This window comes from Geotrypetes seraphini, chromosome 12 (genome assembly GCF_902459505.1).
Source record: "Geotrypetes seraphini chromosome 12, aGeoSer1.1, whole genome shotgun sequence".
Classification (NCBI taxonomy): Eukaryota; Metazoa; Chordata; class Amphibia; order Gymnophiona; family Dermophiidae; genus Geotrypetes; species Geotrypetes seraphini.
Genome location: NC_047095.1, coordinates 60493505 through 60513652, shown reverse-complemented (window position 1 = coordinate 60513652; position 20148 = coordinate 60493505). Strand labels below are relative to the sequence as shown.

The window sequence follows — 20148 nt, the reverse complement described above, 5'->3', positions numbered from 1 at the left end:
CCAGAGTAAATCTGGGCAGTAGAAGGACCCGAATCAGCGTGTGAAGACTGCTGACACGCTGCTTAAATCGCCAGTCGGGCCTGCGGTAAGGGAAGGGAAGGGGGGGCCGCAAAGGACTCGGGCCCGTGTTTGTAGTCGCAACTGTGGGGAGGGAAAGGGGGTAGAGGAAATGCTACAAGAAGAAAGACACAGGGGAAGGTGCACAGGGAACTGGTGTGGGGGGAGGGAAATGGAGGAGGAAGGAATGCTGCTTTGGACAGACAGACAGAGGGAGGAAGGGAGACAGAAAGACAAGAAGAAAGACACAGGGGCAGGTGCACAGGGAACTGGTGTGTGGGGAGGGAATGCTGCTTTGGACAGACAGACAGAGGGAGGAAGGGACACAGAAAGAAAAGAAGAAAGACACAGGGGCAGGGAGATACACAGAAAGACAAACAGACAAAGGGGGCCAGGGACAGAGACAGACAGAAAGAAAGACAGCGGGAGTCGCGTCAGGAGGGGTGCGGGATGCCGCAGAGGGAACTTTTCCAATGGGTGCAACTGGGCGGCTGTCGGGAATCTCTGATCAGGGGCAGAGCAAGGTAAGTGTATCATAGTGATAAGAAGGAGGAGGGGGGAGAAAAAGGAAGGGACGCCTACTGCTGGACAGGGGGAGAAGGAAAGAGGTGCTGATGGACAGGGGGGGGGTGAAGAAAAAGGAACAGAGGCCTAATGTTGGACAGGGGGAGAAGGAAGGTGCTGCTGGACAGGGGGTAGGTAAAACAAAGGGAGAAAGGCTGCTGCTGCATAAGGAGAGCTGTGAAGGGGTGGTGGTAGACACAGGGGAGGTAAAAGGAAGGGAGAATGGACAGGGGGAGCAGGCAAGGGGTGGTGATGGACAGCCAAGGAAAAAGAAAGACAGAAAGAAAGAAAGCGGCTAAGGAGAGAGAGAGAAAGAAATAGAGACACACACACACATATATTCTAGCACCCGTTAATGTAACGGGCTATAAGACTAGTAATAATAATAATACTGTAATTTATAGCTAAAGAGACATATGATCAAGAAACGGTTTTATTGTACTTTTGTGATTACCGAGGGCCTCAAAATAGTACCTGGTGGGCCGCGAGTTTGAGACCACTGGTTTAGAGGGAATCTGCATAGATAGTGGTCTGTTCAGACTAAAGGTGACCATTCAGTTCATTTGCTGTGACCATATCCAGCGAGTAGCCTTTTTGGTGTGTATGATCGGCTGTTGTATATAAAAAGGATAAATTATCAAGGTCATATGTATCTTCATCTAAATTATTTTCTAAAAGTAAATTAAAATCACTTAACAATATCAAGGAGGAACATGATAGTGTAGCATTTGATATGAATTCATATACCTTTGGAGTAGCACATTTGGGCCAGGGTCCAGGAGGTCTGTAGTAAAGCATAAGGCTTAGAGGCTGTTCTACAGAGTCATGTTTTAGTTGGCAAATTAGGATTTCTGTCTGATTCACATAAGGAGTTCACTTTCTCTATATTCAAAAAAGCTTTTATATATTATTGCTATTCCCCCTCCTTATTTCTTTTCTTATTTCCTTATTTCTTATGTCTGTTTACTTGTATCATTTTATAGCAGATTACTATGGGCAGATTTGTAGGATTAGGGGATCTGAATTGTGCTTTAGCCAGATTTCTACAATGAAGGCAATAAAGTTCAGATTCTATGATCATATCTTGGATACATAACAAGGAATTGGTAGTAATGATGAAGAGTGATTGATATTCAGATCTTCATAAATAATGGATTTCAGAGTTCCATGTTGTGATTTCTATGCTGAGTTTTCCTAGTATATGAAGTAATCACTTGAATATTGTATAGTACGTTGTCCAATTTGTCAGACACTTCTGTGATGTGTTGTCCATAATATTTGGCTGCAATTTTTTTTAGGTCAGATATGATAACTAGGATTGTGTTTCTGAGATGTTGGTCTAAGTGTAAGCCCAATAAGCTTCTGATGACCATTAGCCAAAGGCTTGCAAATAGTAACCATACCATTTTGAACAAGTTTATGTGAATGTCTCTTGGATATTGAATTAAGGTTAGCAGTTTTTTAATCATCATCGAACTATGGTAAAGTGCTTTCCCTCTATCCCATTCTCTGTTCACCCAGTCAAAGAAGTTGATCAGATTTGTCTGTTTTCCCTGTTTGTAAGCACTAAGTCCAATATGGCTCCATCCCACATGAGTTATATTACCAACTGCTGGAAAAGTTCTCCTTGTAGAGAATCCAGGATCTCTCTACTTTTAAGAGACCCCAAAATAGGGATACCCCAATCAACATCCGGCATATTAAAATCATCTATTAATAGTACTTCCCCTTTTACAGCTTGTGGCAGATTCTCCTGGATTGGCAGGAGCAGTTAGCACACACACATTTTTCACAGAAACAAAAACCTTTCTTTATTGTTTGTTTGCCTCACTCAAAAATAAACATGGAATATATATATGTGGCTTACCTCAGCCAAGCTGCTACAGGCATTAAATCGTTTGTCAAAGCTCTGCCTCAGCTTAGGTCTAGGCAAACAAGGAGTTCCTTTCTCAGGAACCTCTCTGATTGATTCTGATTTGGGGCAGAAATACTTCTCCCTGTTTGAGTCTTGCCCCTCTGACTCAGCATAGAGCTGTCAAGTACAGGGGCACTCTGGGAGCTCTAGTTCTCCCCTCTTTGGTTAGCGCCCCCTGCTACCTGGTGGTGATGAAAACTTCTTTATCATACTCTCCCTTCAGCTCATCCCTAATAGGGTGAGTGCCTGCATTACCAAGGGGTGAGCCCCTAAAGGGTGGAGGGCAATAATATTTATGAGCACCCCAGACCTTCTCTCCCCCAAGGATTCCTTGGAACTGCCCAGAGTCACCACCATGTCATCATTCCCTGGAGGGTGTTTTCCCCTATAACAGAAGATTTTAGATGAGCTACCTGCTGTTGGACAATCTCCTCTCTGCTGCAGGCGGGTCTTTAATTCTTCGACTTCCGGGGTCCCTGGGTAAGCTGTAGGTTACCCTGTCCAGCTAGCTTCAAGTTTTATAAAGTCCTGGCCCACCACAACTGGGTAAGGCAGCTGCAGCAAAACCACTATTTCCAGCCGAGCCTCCCCAACGAGACTCTTGAGGGCGACTTGGGCTGTAGGATACTGAGCACGCATGGTCATGGTTTATTTGCGATTGGTCCATGGTTTCTCTGCAGACAAGTGTCTTGGAACTGCCAGAGTCCACCAGCGCAGGGTAAAGATTCCCATTTAACTCCACTTCTATCAAGCATTATCCCAGGACAAGCAGGCCAATATTCTCATGAATGGGTGACATCACCACGGAGCCCTCGGTATGGAACACTCTAAGAACTTATAAAGTTCTTGATGCCCGCACCGCACATGCGCGAGTGCCTTCCCGCCCAACAGAGGCACGTGGTCCGACAGTTATTTAGTTTCCGCGGAGCTAGTCAGTTGCTCTCTTTTGACGTGCGTCTTTTTCACTGCCTTCTCGCTCGCACGGTACTTCTTTTTTCTTATTTTTTTCTAGGATTTAATCCTTATTTCTTTTTCTTTTATTTAAAATAAAAAAAATTTTTTTTTACTTTTTCACTTTTACGCACGCAGCCCGGTGGGGCCTCTTTTCAGCCTCAACCTTCGACTTGGCTGAGGCCGTTTTCCCTTCAATGGCACGACCATCTACGGCAGGGATCTCAAAGTCCCTCCTTGAGGGCCGCAATCCAGTTGGGTTTTCAGGATTTCCCCAATGAATATGCATTGAAAGCAGTGCATGCACATAGATCATATGCATATTCATTGACACCCCTGATCTACAGGGTTTACAATGTGCGGACGGTGTAATCGTCCGATTTCCTTCACGGACCCACATCGCTGGTGCCTTCAGTGCCTCGGGCCGGACCATAAGGCTGAATTCTGTTCTCGTTGTTCTTCTCTTCAGAAAAGGACACTTCGAAACCAACAAATCCAGCAGCGATTATTATTCGGGCCCGCTATGGAAGGAGACTTGGCATCGGTACTAGCGTCGGAGTCTACGCCGAAGTCGACTTCGCACCATTCGACATTGCAGGATTCTCCCTCGGTGTCCGTGAGTAAACCGGCTAAGAAGCCTTCTTCCCTTTCTAATCCTCAGGTCATTACTGCAGTGAGTCAAGTCCTGCCGACCTGAGGCGTGCTAAAAAACACTCAGCTACGTTAGAGGTGAGTGCCTCGTCATCGGCCTCCTCATCTCCAGAGCGCAGAGCAGCACCTAAGGTACCGAGGAAAAAGCAAGAAGTACCGGTGCAGTCTCTCGAGGTGGTTAAAGAGCAATTGCGAGAGCAGTTACGAGAGAAATTTCAACTATTGCTCCCGATCATGGTGACACCGGCTCCTCCGGTGTCGGCTCGGTCTGAGCACATGGTCTCGGCATCGACTTTGGCGGCATCGACCAGGTCTGGATGCGGACATCCATCTTGACACCGACACCCACTAAGAAAATGTCATCGGTGCCAACAGTTTTGTCTTCGGGTGCAATGTCGGATTCGGCTCGACATCGCCTGAGACGATGTCGGTCAAATCAGGCAAGTCTCTTCGGAAGACTAAGCATGTCGAGCCTTCGACACCCAATTCCCAGGTTCCATCGACAAAAGACTCGGATCTTTGGGAAGGCTCTGAGGAACCTATTCTTACAGCCGAAGAGGCTTCCTCAGATGAGGATGGTTCTTCTAGGGAGCCTGTTTCAAAGCCTGAACAGACCTCCTTTTCTAAGTTCTTGAGGGAAATGTCAGAGGCACTTTCCATCCCTCTTTAATCTGATTCTAAAAAATCTAAGGCATTTTTGGATGCATTAAATTTTGATCAACCTCCTAAGGAGTTTCTTAAGCTCCCTCTTTATGACATTTTTAGGGAGACTTATTATAAAAATTTAGAAACTCCGTTAACTATTCCAGTAGCTCCCCGGAAGCTGGACTCTCTTTACAGGGTGGTAGCTCTTCCTGGTTTTGATAAGCCACAACTGCCTCATGAATATCTCCTTGTTGAGTCTACTCTTAAGAAATCTGCAGGTGCCAGTGTTTATGCTTCTGTTCCTCCTGGCAGAGAGGGTAAAACTATGGATCGTTTTGGCAAACGTTTATTTCAAAATTCTATGCTTGCCAATCGATCTGGAAATTATGCTTTCCATTTCTCATTTTACCTTAAATATTTAATTCAACAAGTGTCTGCTTTCCAGAAATATTTACCTGACCGAAAGCTTTCTCTTTTTCAGCAGCATATTGCTTCCTTGTTACAATTACAAAAGTTCTTGGTTCGCTCTGTTTATGATACCTTTGAGCTTACCTCCAGAGCTACCGCCATGTCTGTTGCCATGAGAAGGTTAGTTTGGCTTCGAGTTTCTGAATTGAATGTTAATCATCAGGATTGTCTGGCCAATGCTCCTTGTTTGGGGCGATGAGCTTTTTGGTGAGTCTTTAGATACTACGACCCAGAAGCTCTTAGCTCATGAAACCAGGTGGGATACTTTAATCAAGAACAAGAAAAAGCCTCCACCTACTCGTCCTTTCAGGCCAAAATCTACATACCAACGTAGGTTTGCTGCTAGACCCCTACAACAACCTCAGTCTCAACCTCGGAGACCACGCCAACCTCAACAACAGCAGCCTCGTCAACATCAGCAGCAACAACCGGCTGCACAACCTAAATCTCAGCAGCCCTTTTGACCTGTTTCTTCGGAGCATAGCTAATCTTCACATTTCTCATCCATTGCCTCAGCCTATAGGGGGTCATCTTCAGTGGTTCATCAGCCGTTGGGAACTCATTACTTCGGACCATTGGGTTCTCACCATCGTTCATCAGGGTTACACTTTTCATTTCCAGACTCTTCCTCCAGACTGCCTTCCAAAAGAGTCTGCTTTGGACCCTGCACAGTCCTCTGTTCTTCTTCAAGAAGTACAATCTCTTCTTCAGCTAAATACCATCGAAGAAGTTCCTCTCGAACAGCAGGGGAAGGGGTTTTATTCCCGTTACTTCTTGGTTCTCAAGAAGACAGGAGGACTCAGACCCATTTTGGATCTCAGAGCTCTCATCAACTTCTTGGTCAGGGAAAAATTAAGGATGTTGTCACTAGCTCTCCTGTATCCTCATCTCAATCTCAACGATTGGCTATGCTTCCTAGACCTCAAAGAAGCGTACACGCTATACCCATGCATCCGGCCTCTCGGAAGTATCTTCGGTTTCAAATTCATCATCAACATTACCAGTACAAGGTTCTTCTCTTCGGATTGGCATCTTCTCCCCGAGTATTCACAAAATGCCTCATTGTGGTGGGAGCTTGTCTACGGCTACACGGTCTCCAGGTCTTTCCCTACCTGGACGACTGGTTAATCAAGGAGATTTCCTCTCAGAGAGTGGCTCATGTGACATCTCAAACCATCTCTCTTCTTCAGCTTCTAGGATTCGAAGTCAATTTTCCCAAATCAAATCTCATTTCAACACAGCGTCTCCAATTCATTGGAGCAATTCTGGACACTACTCTGATGAGGGCGTTCCTTCCACCAGATCCACTTCAGACTCTCATCTGTCTCTGTCAGCAATTGCTTCCTCTTCAGACCATCTCTGCCAGACCCATGATAGTTCTTCTGGGTCATATGGCTTCCACGGTCCAGGTCACACCTCTGGCAAGACTTCATCTGCGTACTCCTCAATGGACTCTAGCGTCCCTGTGGTCTCAAGCCAAGGATCGTCTCTCGAAGCACATATCCGTCACATCGTCTCTTCTGCAGTCTCTGTGTTGGTGGATGACCTCCTCCAATCTTTCCAGAGGTCTCCTTTTTCAATTGCCACCTCATCACAAGATCATCACTACAGACGCATTCCCTTATGCCTGGGGGGCGCATATGGACAATCTACAAGCTCAGGGTTTTTGGACTGTCAATGAGCAAAAATTACACATCAATTTTCTGGAACTCAGGGCGATGTTTTATGCCCTCGGGGTACCTGTTATTTCTGATCATGCCTGGGTGTGGTTGCAGTTGGCAGTGGATGATGGTCAAGACTGATGGAGACGTTGGGTGTTTCCTCTTTATCTTTATAATGATGTTCGGTTTCAGGAGATGTTGAGCGAGCAATGGCGGAGTTATACCCTTAATAATATAGCGCATAAAGATCACCCGGTGCTTTATTGGGAGGCAGCGAAAGCGGTGTTGCATGGGGCAATCATTAGTTATACTAGTCATGTGCACAAGATGCGTGACCGGGAGATTCTGCGATTGGAGAGGGACTTACGTCAGGCGCGTAGGGATTTTGGCAGCACTCATCGCGATGTGGACCAGGCCCGGTATTTGGAAATCCAACTGACTCTTAACGAGTTGTTACATCAGCGAGCGCGTAAATCGTTGGCGTACTACAGATATCAGTTGTATCGACATGGCCAGAAGGGTGGGAAATTGATGGACTGCTTGGTAGCTCCGGAACGGGGGTCCAAATCGATAGTGACGTTAAAAGATCCCGGGGGGAAGAAGGTTCATACTGATCAGGGCATTTGTGACATCTTTCAGCAATATTATACGCAATTATATGGTGCCCCGGATGGAGGGGGTTTGAGAGGCTCTCTGTATCTTGGGAATATAGCTCACCCAAGGCTCAACTCACTGGAACATGCAACCTTGGAGGCTTTGGTTACGCCCGAGGAGGTGTATACCGTGATTGTCCAGAGCCCTCTGATGAAGGCTTCTGGGGAAGATGGGTTTCGGAATGATTTCTAGAAGATATTGGGAGTGGGTATAGTACAGCCGTTAGCTCAAGCATTTAATGTTATGATACAGGCGGAGGCCTTACCGGAGCATTTGAATATAGCCCGTATTTTGGTTCTTCCTAAGCCAGGGAAGGACCCTACGGTGCCAGAGGCTTACCGACCTATATCCTTGTTGAATGTGGAGGTTAAATTATTAGCAAAAATCATGGCTAATAGATTGGCAAAGGTCTTACCCCGCATTTTGCATGAGGCACAAGTTGGGTTTGTGAAAGGCCGGTCAATCGCTCGGAGTATGCGTAAATTATTGCTCTCTTTGGAAATGCGAGCTCATTGACAACAACGGTCGATATTGATGAGCTTTGATGCGGAAAAGGCTTTCGACCGGGTTCATTGGGAATTTTTGTTTGATACGTTGGAAGCGTATGGGTTTGGGTATTTTTTTTCTCTGCGGTGCGTGCCCTTTATGCGTTGCTGCAGGCTCGTATTTTGGTAAATGGTTTGGAGTCAGGTCTTTTTCCCATTTTTTTGTGGACGCGTCAGGGATGTCCTTTGTCGCCGCTCCTTTTTGCCTTGACTCTTGACCCCTTGATTAGGGATGTCTATGTGATGCCTACGGTGGGAGGGTTTCAGGTGGGGAACCATCAGTTTACGTTGGCAGCATATGCAGATGACTTATTGGCGCATATAGTGGAACCTGAACGTTCATTGCCGGTATTATTGGACCTTTTGAGAGAATATGGTGATTATGCCAGCCTGCGGCTTAATTTGTCCAAGTCGGAAGTGCTGGCTTCCTCGGTGGATATTCAGGAGGGGTGGGGGACTCCGTTTCCTTTACGGTGGGCTAAGGGGGCTTTCGTTATCTTGGGGTGTGGATAGCTATGGATGTTAAGGACTTATATAAATTGAATGTCCCGTGTTTGATACAGACTACGCGCACTTGGTTGGAGAGTTGGCGCTCGTTGCCCCTCTCGTTGTCCGGGAGGATTCAGTTGCTTCAGATGATGATTTTGCCGAGATGGCTTTATTTGTTTCAGACTCTTCCCCTGTGTCTTCTTAGGAGAGATTTGCAGACAGTACAAGGTTTATTTTCTAAATTTATATGGGTGCGTAAGAAAGTTAAGTTGTCGTTGGTGTGTTTGCAGGGAGGGAGAGGGGTGGGGAGTTTAGGTTTACCTGATATGCAGCGCTATAATTATGCTTGCCTATTACGGCATTTAGGGGATTGGCTAACGGGGTCTTCTAAGTTTACCCCGGTGCAGATGGAGCGGGCTTATTATGCGTCAGCTCACCTATTTTCGTTGTTGCATTTATCGTGTGGACAGTTACCAGTGCATTTGCATTCCAGCTTGGTGGTGAAATCTCTGCAGGAGGCTTGGATTTGGCTGATGCGTCACTTGGATGGTGATCCGGTGGTCACTGACCAGATCCCGCTGTGGGGCCATGCTCCTTTTTCTCTAGGGAATGATAATGTGGCTTTTGCTACTTGGGAACGGGAGGGGGTTTGGAAATTGGAACCTAAGATGACGCCAGAAGGTGATTTGATAGGGTATGATGAGTTGCGGGGTCGGGTGGGGGATAAATGGGGAAATAGATTTGCTTATTGTCACTTGAAGCATTTTTGGGCGACCTTAGATCATGACCACTGGAGCACTCACATGGGCTCTAGATTGCGCGATTTTTTCGCTATGGACTCAGGGGAGGAACTTTCGGAGTCCATGATTTCCAAATGTTTGGAGCAGGTGGAATCCTGTAAAGGGTGGGATGGATATAGGAGGGGTTGTGAGGTGGATTTGCAGGTGTCTTTACAGGCTTGGGATTTTTTGGCTCACATTAAGGGAGTTCCCTCCTTGACGCGAAGTGTGATTTTGCGGGAGTGCTATTATAGGGTGCTCTATCGTGCGTATCTCACGCCTAAACAATATTTTTATTGCGTGGGGCTCTCACTATGATGTGTCCTAAATGTGGGGAGGGAGAAGGGACTTTTGGTCACATGTTTTGGGGGTGTAGCTTGGTTCAGCTGTATTGGCGGGAGGTCCTGCATTATATGCGTGAGGCGCTACATCTTGCCCTGGCTGGTACCCCGGAGCAATTGGTATTGGATCTCCCTGGGGCCTGGGGAACGTTAAGAGGCGCGAGCCGACTTTTGTGTCGGAAGCTTAGTCTGGTGGCAAGGAAAGGCATTCTGAAATGTTGGACTTCTGACGCTCCTCCTGGGTTTTGGCTTTGGAGAGCGGATGTGCACCAACTGGCCTGTTGGGAGGCCAGGGACGCGATAGGGTCTCGGAAGAGGGGGCAGCACTTTATGAAGGTCTGGGATCCGTATATTCAGCAGTTGCACCCCAAGGGTCGCAGTCTTCTTCTGAATGATTTGGGAGAGGTGTGAGGTGGGAAGGGAGGTATGAGGGTGAGGAAGGGAGGCTAGGGTGTTTAAGGGGCATGGTGGGCTAGTGTGGGTAATGATAGGGGTGGGTTTGGTTTTTCCCAGTTCTGAGGGGTGGGAATTGTATCTGGTGGATTGAAGGATGGGAGGTATGGGGGTGGGGGGTTTTGAGGATGGGGGAGCAGGGGGGTGTTGTGGATGGGGGGTTGGTATGGGGCCTGTTCTCCTTGTGAGTGAGAATTTTTGGTGTGCAGATTACCTGGTTTTTTATTTGGGTTCTGAAGGTACTGTGGGTCCTGGGCTAACCCTTCCCCATGGATTGCTGTGGGGGGGGTTCTGGGGATCTTGTTAGTGTTGTTCTTTGTGTATATTTTTTTTTATTGTCTTGTGACTTTTCAATAAAAAACTGTTTCAACACTAAAAGACTAATAAACTAAAAACATATCATTACAGGGGGATATGTCAGTACATACACCAGACAAACAAAAGTAACAAGAGGAAGAAGCAAAGAACTACAGTCAGTAAAGAAAGGAACAAATAGTTTCAAGTTTATTAAAAGATTTTTTAAACCGCTTAATCAGGTTTCTAAGCGGTGTACAATATAAAATTACATAAAAACATATTAAAACTGGGGATACTGGATAAAATCCAAGTGTCATAATAAAGCACTGATAAGACGTATGGACCTACTTCAAACAATGGGAAAGTGGGGAAGAACAACAATCGTTAAAGAAAAGTGCAACACAAAGGGAAAATACAATAGGTTAGGGAAGAACAATAAGGAAAGGGTAGACCTGTACTAATAGTTTGTACTGCTGTCTGAGATCTTAATCCTCTGTTGCTCAGGTACAAAATAAGTGCCTGCATATAATATGTAAACCACTTTGATTGTAATCATTATAAGATGGTATGTAAATTCCCATGCCTTTTCTCTTAGTGCAAGCAAAATGTGAGAAATTTACCACCAGGTCCTGTAGAAAAGTTGTCCATTATTCATATACACAGGGCTGTTCACTCTCATATTAACTGCCATGGTGGGTGTTTAAAAAAAATGGTTACAGCAGTAGCCGAATATTGACCCAATGGCGTTTAATGGCCGAATGGAGGTCTCATTGCCCAATTGCTTATCTCAACTGTGTTCCTTTTCGAAGGAAACAATTATTAAATTTAAATTAGTAGAAGCTGAGTCAGGAAACCAACTAAAACTCTCCAGATTCTTAGGACCCCCATCTCTTAATATGTCTATCCCAAGCCAACATAAATGCCCTAGTCACTTCAAAGAGCTCTCCATGGACAACCACACTCCTCTTCCTTTAGGGATGCCCATTCTTAGGCATTCCCTTTCACTGTGGACTGAACTGTATTTTCAAATCAACCTGCATTGATGTCAGTGGCAGAGCACTGAATCTGGGTGGATGTTGTTTATTTCAAATTAAGCAGAAACAGCAAACTGGGTATAAAAGAGTCATCCTCTGTTTTGGGGGTGGGGAGAGCAAAGGTATAACAACTTCTATCTCATTGGACTGTTAGACATGGCTATTAAATATTGTTAATTTCTTTAGTCATATATTTTAAATTTTGTTTACAGGTTATCAACAGCAATGAACAAGAAGATTCAATTTCTTGTAAGTATATGATTTGTTTTTTAGGGATCCTTTTATCAAGCTGTGCTAGAGGTTTTTAGTGTGGGCCAGCAAGGTAAGTGCTCCAACACTCTTAGGAATTTTACGAGTGTCGGAGCATTTACTATGCTGGCTCGCGCTAAAATCCTCTAGCACAGCTTGATAAAAGGACCCTTAGTAAAGTTAGATTTTTATCGTAATATTTGAATTGCATTTTTGCGGTAACATTTACTACACAAGATATCAGCAGGATAGAGAGTTACTTTACAAAAGTGGTAATATTATACAGTATGATAACACTATTTGAAAGTTCCACAACATTTTCTAGTGCAGTAGGTATGTCATTCTGGACAAGCGGGTAATTTCCCCCATCGCCACATGCTCTGCAGAAGGAATCGACTCTGGATTTTTTTCTGTAACCCTTCGGGTAAAGAAAGTCATTGGGAGTCAGATCAGGTGAGTAGTGTGACAGGGACCCTGCACAGCGATGATCGTGAATCATGTGCCCCCAAGCCCCTAGTCCCTCCACTGAGTGCAGGTCTATGCTGAAGATGCCCTAGAAGAGAAAGACACAACTTCCCAAAATCCAGAGATTTATTACTGGGCCTTTAAGAAGCACCAGTTTAAAACCCAGGTTTAGGAGTAATGGCTCCTTTAAGAATTTGCTTGAGGCTGCTAAGGGGGTGGGGCAAGGTAATGCAGAGCCCTTTATTCCAGGAAGCTACCCAGCTGAGAGGGGGAGGAGTAGGAAGGAGCCTGTGGAAAGCCAGCACCATCCATTGACTGGAGATGGGGGAATTAAGCCCAGAGGAAGAAACCTTGGCAGGAGTTAGCTGCCCTGACCTTGCCATGCAGTGGGAAAATTCTTATCCAGAACTGGAGGAGGAAGAGAACATGGACATGTGACCACAGCCCAATGCAGGTTAAACTGTTTGTTTTTCTGTGGCACAAAGGAAAGTTGCTCTTTGTGTGCTTTTTGCCAGAGCTGCTGGAGCAGAGCACTTAAGACTGGGAACTGAAACCTTGGGGAAACAAATGTTCTGCCTGAAGAAGAATGTGTAGTTTTGTTTTCTCTCAAAACCTTGTTTTTTCACTGCATTGCTCCAAGACATTAGAGACACTGTGATAAAGGTGGATTACTACAGTCTGATACTAAGGGAATGCAGCATTACTGTTTGCATAATTGTGTGCTTTACAGATTGGACGGGAGGAATCCATCTGAAGGGATTTTGCTTTTCCGTTTAGGCTGTATGGTAATTGAGGCTGGTTAACAGCTGCAGCAAAAGTAAAGCTTAAGAGTTTTGAAGCAGGAGTTGTGAAAAGAAACTGGGTTTGATTTCTCCTGAGTTTGAAGAGTGCATGCTAAAAGGGAAAGGACTGAGATATCTGACCTTTGTTCCTTTTTAAGCAAACAAGCAAGAAAGAAAAGTTGAAAGCTCATATTTTTGTGGGAAGGTCCTGAAGTGAAACTTATTGTTGAGCCGGAGTTCTATAGACGTTTGAACCGGTAACTGGGGCCAGTTTGCTGAAGTTATGTTCTAATCAGAACTGTGTGGATTCTAAAGAAAGAATTGGGCTTTTGGGGGGGGTTGAGGGGGGTCCCAAATCATGTTTTGCCATCTGACATGAACAGTGAATGAACTATGAAACTTTATTAAACAGAAATTTTTTTTTTCCTGACAAGAGTTTGAGTGTTGATTTTTGGTACAGCTGCTAGTAGTACAGCTTGAGTATAGCAGTGGGCATGGGAGCCACTGTGATGTTGCAGAGGCCAAAACCTTGTTCATTACAGCAGGGAACCCAACCAGGCATCCCTGCCACAGTAGGGAGGGTGTTCCAGTACAGTTCTAATACAGTTATTTGTTTACTGGCTAAAAAGAGAGTACCATGTGAACTGGTGCATTGTTGTGATGCAAGAGCCATGAGTTGTTGGCGAAAAGTTCAGGTCATTTTCATCTAACTTTTACACGCAGCAATTCCAAATAGTAAACTTGGTTAACTGTTTGTCCAGTTGGTACAAATTCATAATGAATAATTTCTCCAATATCAAAAAAAGGTTAGCAACATCGTTTTGACTCTTGATTTGGACTGATGGAACTTTTTTGGTCATGGAGAATTGGCTGATTTTCATTGTGCCCTTTGACGTTTTGTTTCAGGGTCGTATTGGTACACCCATTTTCATTACCAATGATAACACAGCCGAAAACGTCATCTTGCCTCTCCAAAAGGTCTTGACAAACTTCGACTCTCCTTTTCTTTTGTTCATCGATGAGCTTCTTCAGGACCATTTTTACACCTTTCTCATGGCAAGATTTTCAGTTAAGATTTTCTTGTTTCTCTATTGATGTTGACTTGGTCTATTCTTATAGTCAGCCAACGATTTTGACGCACAATTCAATGAATTTTTGCAATGTTTTCATCAGTTCTGCTCGTTACTGGCTACCCTGACCTCTCCATCAGTGATGCTTTCTCTCCCCACAGAAAAACGTTTCATTCATTTGTACACTGCCATTTTCTTAATGGTATTATCCCCATAAACTTAGACTAACATGTCCCTGATTTCACTTCCACTCTTGCCAAGTTTATCAAGAAATTTAATGTTTGTTCGTTGCTCTAATTCAAACTCCAACATTCTTGCGACGGCACACAAAAACACGCAACGGGTGGTGGACACCTGGAACGCGCTTCCAGAGGGCGTGATAGGACAGAGTACAGTATTGGAGTTCAAGAAGGAATTGGACAATTTTCTGAAGGAAAAGGGGATAGAAGGGTATAGATAGAGGGCTAGTATACAGGTCCTGGACCTGATGGGCCGCCGCGTGAGCGGACTGCTGGGCATGATGGACCTCAGGTCTGACCCAGCAGAGGCACGGCTTATGTTCTTATGTTCTTAACAGCAATAATGAATGCCACTCAGCAAGACGCCGCCACACATCGACACGAACACAGCTGTGAGATACTGACATACCAAGGTTATGAAACTTTACCAAACTGTTTGTATAGTGCTGCCAACATAAGCACACGCTGGCAAGTTTGTGAACTTAATTGTCAGAACTCATAGCTGTATCTTTTAAAGCCTACTCTTTTTAATTCCTCTCCGAGAGAATATAATAAAAGATTAGAGTCCTATTGAACATTACATGCTTTGGTGTAACTATGACAGCAAATTGTGGGTATAGCCAAAGAAAGAGCCCAAAGTAAGAATGTATCTTAATAATAAATAGCTCCACAAGGGTAAAAATCAAATAAACTAATATAAATAAAATAGAGCAGGAGTTAATTGAGATTCTGATTGGGAAACATTTATTTTATTTATTTAGTCATTTATTTAGCCCATCCTCCCAAAAGAGCTCAGAACAGGTTACAGGAGTACATTCATAGTATAGGTAGGACAAATTTTAATGAGATATACAGATTTTACACAGCATTTGCAGCATGGACAAAGGGGTTTAAATTACAGCAATTACAGTATAAACATAACATGCAGACTTACAAATACAGACTTAGTGGACATAAGGTGGTTTAAATTGCAGCATTTTCAGTGTAGATATACATTGAGGTGAAATGGCTTTTCTTTGCAGGTGAGTGCATCTTTGTTGTCAGAGAATGTGATAGTAATTCAGGTTATATTTGCGGTGGCATGCAAGTTTTAGCGAGATTCCGTTTGGTATATTTTGTGGTGTCTGGGATTCCATACGTCTGGGGTGTAGACGTGGGTCTTCAAGGAGCTGGGTTTGTAAAGAGTAAGGTTTTCACAGCTTTTCTGAAGTTCCAAAGACTGTCTAGTGATCTATGGATTGGGGGGATGATGTGCTACATTCTGGGTATGTAATGAGAATATGAGCATCTTTGGGCTGTCTCAGATGTGAGTGAGTGGCCTGGTGGCAGGACCAGCCGTTTTTCTGTTTGGGATCTCAGTGATCGGTTGGGGACGTAGTTTTGATGCTATGTAGTTTGGTGTCATTTTGTGGAAAGTCTTGAAAGTTAGCACTGAGGCTTTAAAGGTGCATCATTTTTGGATAGGCAGCCAGTGCATGGATTTTAGTGCACATCTTGTAGATGAGAGAGTGTTTTTGCTGGTAAGCTCACTAGTAGAACGTTGCAGTAATCTAAGCGGGATAGTAGAAATGTGTATAGTAGCTGGGTGAAATCATTTTCTGAAAAGTAAGCATGGATGCATTTTAGTTGGTGCAGGTAATAGAAGGATGAAGATACTAAATTTAATACATGGTCTGAGAGTGACAGGTCAAAAACGGCCGAAAACTGGAAAAAACACAAACAGCATCAAAGCAGGTACTATAAGGCGGTAAGAGGGGCCAAAAGAGACTATGAGGTAAAAATAGCCAAGGAGGCAAAAAACTTCAAGTCATTCTTTCGAAATATAAAGGGGACAACGACCCGCGAAGGAAATGGTGGGACCATTGGATGACCATGGAATAAAGGGAGTGCTAAAAGAGCACAAAGCCATCGCTGGCAAACTGAACAAATTTTTTTGCATCTGTGTTTACCAAAGAGTATATACACAACATACCAGAAGCCAAAAGGCTATACGTGAGAAATGAAGATGGGGAAACTGACAGGGTTGATGGTCAGTCTAGAAGAGGTATGCAGGCAGATTGATAGGCTTAAAAATGATAAATCCCCGGGACCGGATGGCATCCATCAGATGATAATCAAGGAACTGAAAGGGGCTATAGCTGAACTGTTTCAACTAATAGCCAATCTGTCAATCAAATCAGGAAGGATTCCGGAAGACTTGAAGGTGGCGAATATTTCGCCGATCTTCAAGAAAGGTTCGAGGGGTGATCTGGGAAACTACTGACTGGTGAGTCTGACCTCGGTACCGGGAAAGAAGGTAGAGGTGCTGATGAAGGACCGCATCATTGATCACCTTGACGGACACAATCTGATGAGGACCAGCCAGCACGGCTTCAGCAAAGGAAGATCTTGCTTGACGAACTTGCTGCACTTCTTCGAGGGAGTAAACAGGCAGATAGACAAAGGCGACCCTGTCAACATTGTATATCTGGATTTTCAGAAGGCGTTCGACAAGGTTCTGCATGAACGACTACTTTTAAAAATTGTGAGCCATAGAATCAAGGGTGAAATATTCACATGGATTAAAAACTGGCTGGCGGATAGGAAACAGAGAGTAGGGGTAAATGGACAATACTCGGATTGGAAAAGCGTCACCAGTGGAGCGCCGCAGGGTTCAGTGCTTGGACCCGTTCTCTTCAACATATTTATAAACGATCTGGAAATTGGAACAACGAGTGAGGTGATTAAATTTGCAGACCTTACTAAGTTATTCAGAGTAGTGAAGATGCAGGAGGATTGCGAAGATCTGCAACGTGACATAAACACGCTCGAGAAATGGGCCGCAACATGGCAAATGAGGTTCAACGTGGATAAGTGTAAGGTGATGCATGTCGGTAACAAAAATTTTATACACGAATACAGGATGTCCGGACCCCTCAGGAAAGAAACTTGGGAGTACTGGTCGATGAAGCCGTCCGTGCAATGCGCAGTGGCAGCGAAAAGGGCGAACAGAATACTAAGAATGATTAAGAAGGGGATCACGAACAGATCGGAGAAGGTTATCATGCCGCTGTACCGGGCCATGGTACGCCCTCACCTGGAATACTGCGTCCAGCACTGGTAGCCGTACATGAAGAAGGACAAAGTACTACTCAAAAGGGTCCAGAGAAGAGCGTCTAAAATGGTTAAGGGGCTGGAGGAGTTGCTGTACAGCGAGAGAGTAGAGAAACTGGGTCTCTTCCCCTTGAAAAGAGGAGACTGAGAGGGGACATATTCGAGACATTCAAGATACTGAAGAGAATAGACTTAGTAGATAAAGACAGGTTGTTCACCCTCTCCAAGGTAGGGAGAACAAGAGGGCACTCTCTAAAGTTAAAAGGAGATAGATTCCGTACAAATGTAAGGAAGTTCTTCTTCACCCAGAGAGTGGTGGAAAACTGGAACGCTCTTCCAGAGGCTGTTATAGGGGAAAACGCCCTCCAGGGGTTCAAGACAAAGTTAGACAAGTTCCTGCTGAACTGGAACGTACGCAGATAGGGCTGGTCTCAGTTAGGGCACTGGTCTTTGACCTAGGGGCCACCGCGGGAGCGTACTGCTGGGCACGATGGACCACTGGTCTGACCCAGCAGCGGCAATTCTTATGTTCTTAACATTCCTAGGCTGCGTACGTTGTCTTTGGTTGTAAGGGTGTCATTTCCCCAGGAAAGAGATGGGCAGGGGTATGCGTAGGAGTTCTTATGTATCCAAAGAAGTTCTGTTTTTGACGCGTTGAGCTGTAGTTTATTTGCAGTCATCCAGTTTTTTATTTCTGTTAGGCAGCAATGAAGTCTTTTCATTTGTACATCTCGGTGTTGACCTAGGTGAAGGTAGAGCTGTATGTCATCTGCGTACGAGTGTATTTTGATTTGGTATTTTTCTGCGATGTTGAGTACTGATTTGACATATAGGTTGAAGAGGAGTGGGGATAGTAGTGCACCCTGAGGCACTCCGTAGTCGAGAGTTTTGGTTCTGATAAGGAGGGTTTCAGTAGTACTTTCTGAGACCTTTCATGTAAGAAGGAGGAAAACCATGCCAGTGTGACATCATGGATTCCAATAAGAGTGTAGTCTGGATAGGAGGAGTGAGTGATCAATGGTATCGAAGGCAGTGCTCAAGTCTAATAGGACCAGCAGTGCGTCTTTACCCTAGAAGCACCGTTTCTAAGCTGTGGTGTTTCCTGAATCCTGATTGGAAGTTGGAGAGGGTGGTGTTGGTTTCCATGAAATCTCGTAGTTGTGTGAGTACAATCTTTTCTAGTATTTTTGAGATAAATAATGTGAGACTGACCTATAGCTGCTTGGATTGTCTGGGTCCCATGGTGGTTTTTTTAAGGATTGGTCTTACTACAGCAGATTTCCAGTTCTGTGGTATCATGCCTGATTGTAGGGACTCATCAATTAGAGGTAATGTGGAGTTCAGGAAGGATTTGCTGGTAGCTAGAAGTGTGGTGGATGGGCATGGGACCAGGATTGATGTCGTGGGGTGTAGGGAGATTATTGTACTTTTTAGGTCATCAATGGAAACTGGTTTGTAGCTGTTTAGAGATTCTATCTTGTGTAGGTTGTTATTTTGTATAGTTTTGGGGATGCTTGGCAGAGCTTTAGCGTCTAAGTCTAAGGATTCTTGTATCTTTGATATCTTGTCAAAGAAGAAATTTGAGAGGGATTCATTGTCTAAGTTTGATTGCTGGATGTGGTGTGGTCTTTGGGAGGAGATGAAAAGGTTTTTCGACAGTGAGAAGATGGCCTTTGATCTGTTGGGGATTTTGGATATTAGGTTTGTGAAATATACCTTTTTTGTTTTGAGTGTCGCTAGTTTGTATTCTTTCAAGAGGCTTTTCCAGGTGGATTTATCCTCGGAGTTGTATGTTTTGCACCAGGTTTTTTCCGACTTTCCTTTTCTGTTCTCTCAGGCTTTCCATGAACCAGGGTGATGAGAAGGATCTTGTGTAAGCTTTGACTTTTTTGACTCTTGCTAATTTCTCGTACAGTGACTTTATGCCAGAATGCCATGCCTCTAGTGAGTTGGTCGTGAAACTTGTGAGTAGGTCTATTTTGGAGATGCCAATGGAAAAATCATGAAGGTTGACCGACTTTGGGTCGAGTGTGGTTGCTTTTTATGACGCTGGATTTTCTATGGGCCTTTTGGTCTTGATGTGTAGGTTGAACAAGATTACATGGTGGTCAGTCCAGAGGACCTGAATGTTTGTCAGCGGAGTTGGTTTGTTGTTGAGTAGCGGGCCTTTGGAGATGAAGATCAGGTCTAGAGTGTTCTCAGATGAGTGGGAGGGGGAATGGACTTGTTGGATGAAACCTAGTGTCTTTGTGAATTCCCTTGGTGCACTGGTGATGTGTGGGTATTCCGCAGAGGTGATGTGTGGGTATTCCGCAGAGTTAAAGTCTCCTAAGATGATAATTTGTTTGTGGTTGACTGAGAGGTCATTAATAATGGTTATTAGTTTGTCAAGTACAGATATAGGGGAGGCGGAGGCTCTTTAGATTAATATGAATATGGTTTTTCTGTCAAGGCCTATAGAGAAAATGAGGCCATCCAGGCCTTCTAGTGAGATGGAGTTTGTGTCTTGGGCTTAATTTGGATTTTGCAATAGCTACAACCCACCCCCTTTTGGGGAGGGTGGGAACATGTCAGTTCTTGGTAACCTTGAGGGCATAGTGCACCCAGGGTGGTCTTGTCATTGTCTTTTAGCCATGTTTCAGTCACTAGAAGGATATCCCTTCTGTTGTCTGTTATGGCATCTAGAAGGATGAGGTCTTTGCTGTTTACAGATCTGGCATTAACTAGAGCTTTTGCAATGGAGTTT

The 20148-nt window shown here is 44.5% G+C and overlaps 1 protein-coding gene across 6 annotated transcripts in view; it reads left to right on the top strand.

The window, feature by feature from the left end:
- Positions 1–20148, top strand: part of LOC117346033 — a 113089-nt gene that overhangs the window by 79732 nt on the left and 13209 nt on the right. For all 6 annotated transcript variants that reach the window (XM_033915255.1, XM_033915254.1, XM_033915256.1 and 3 more), the window contains one exon: positions 11717–11753. In XM_033915255.1, coding sequence (XP_033771146.1) covers positions 11717–11753 — 37 coding nt within the window. The remainder of the gene's footprint in view (positions 1–11716; positions 11754–20148) is intronic.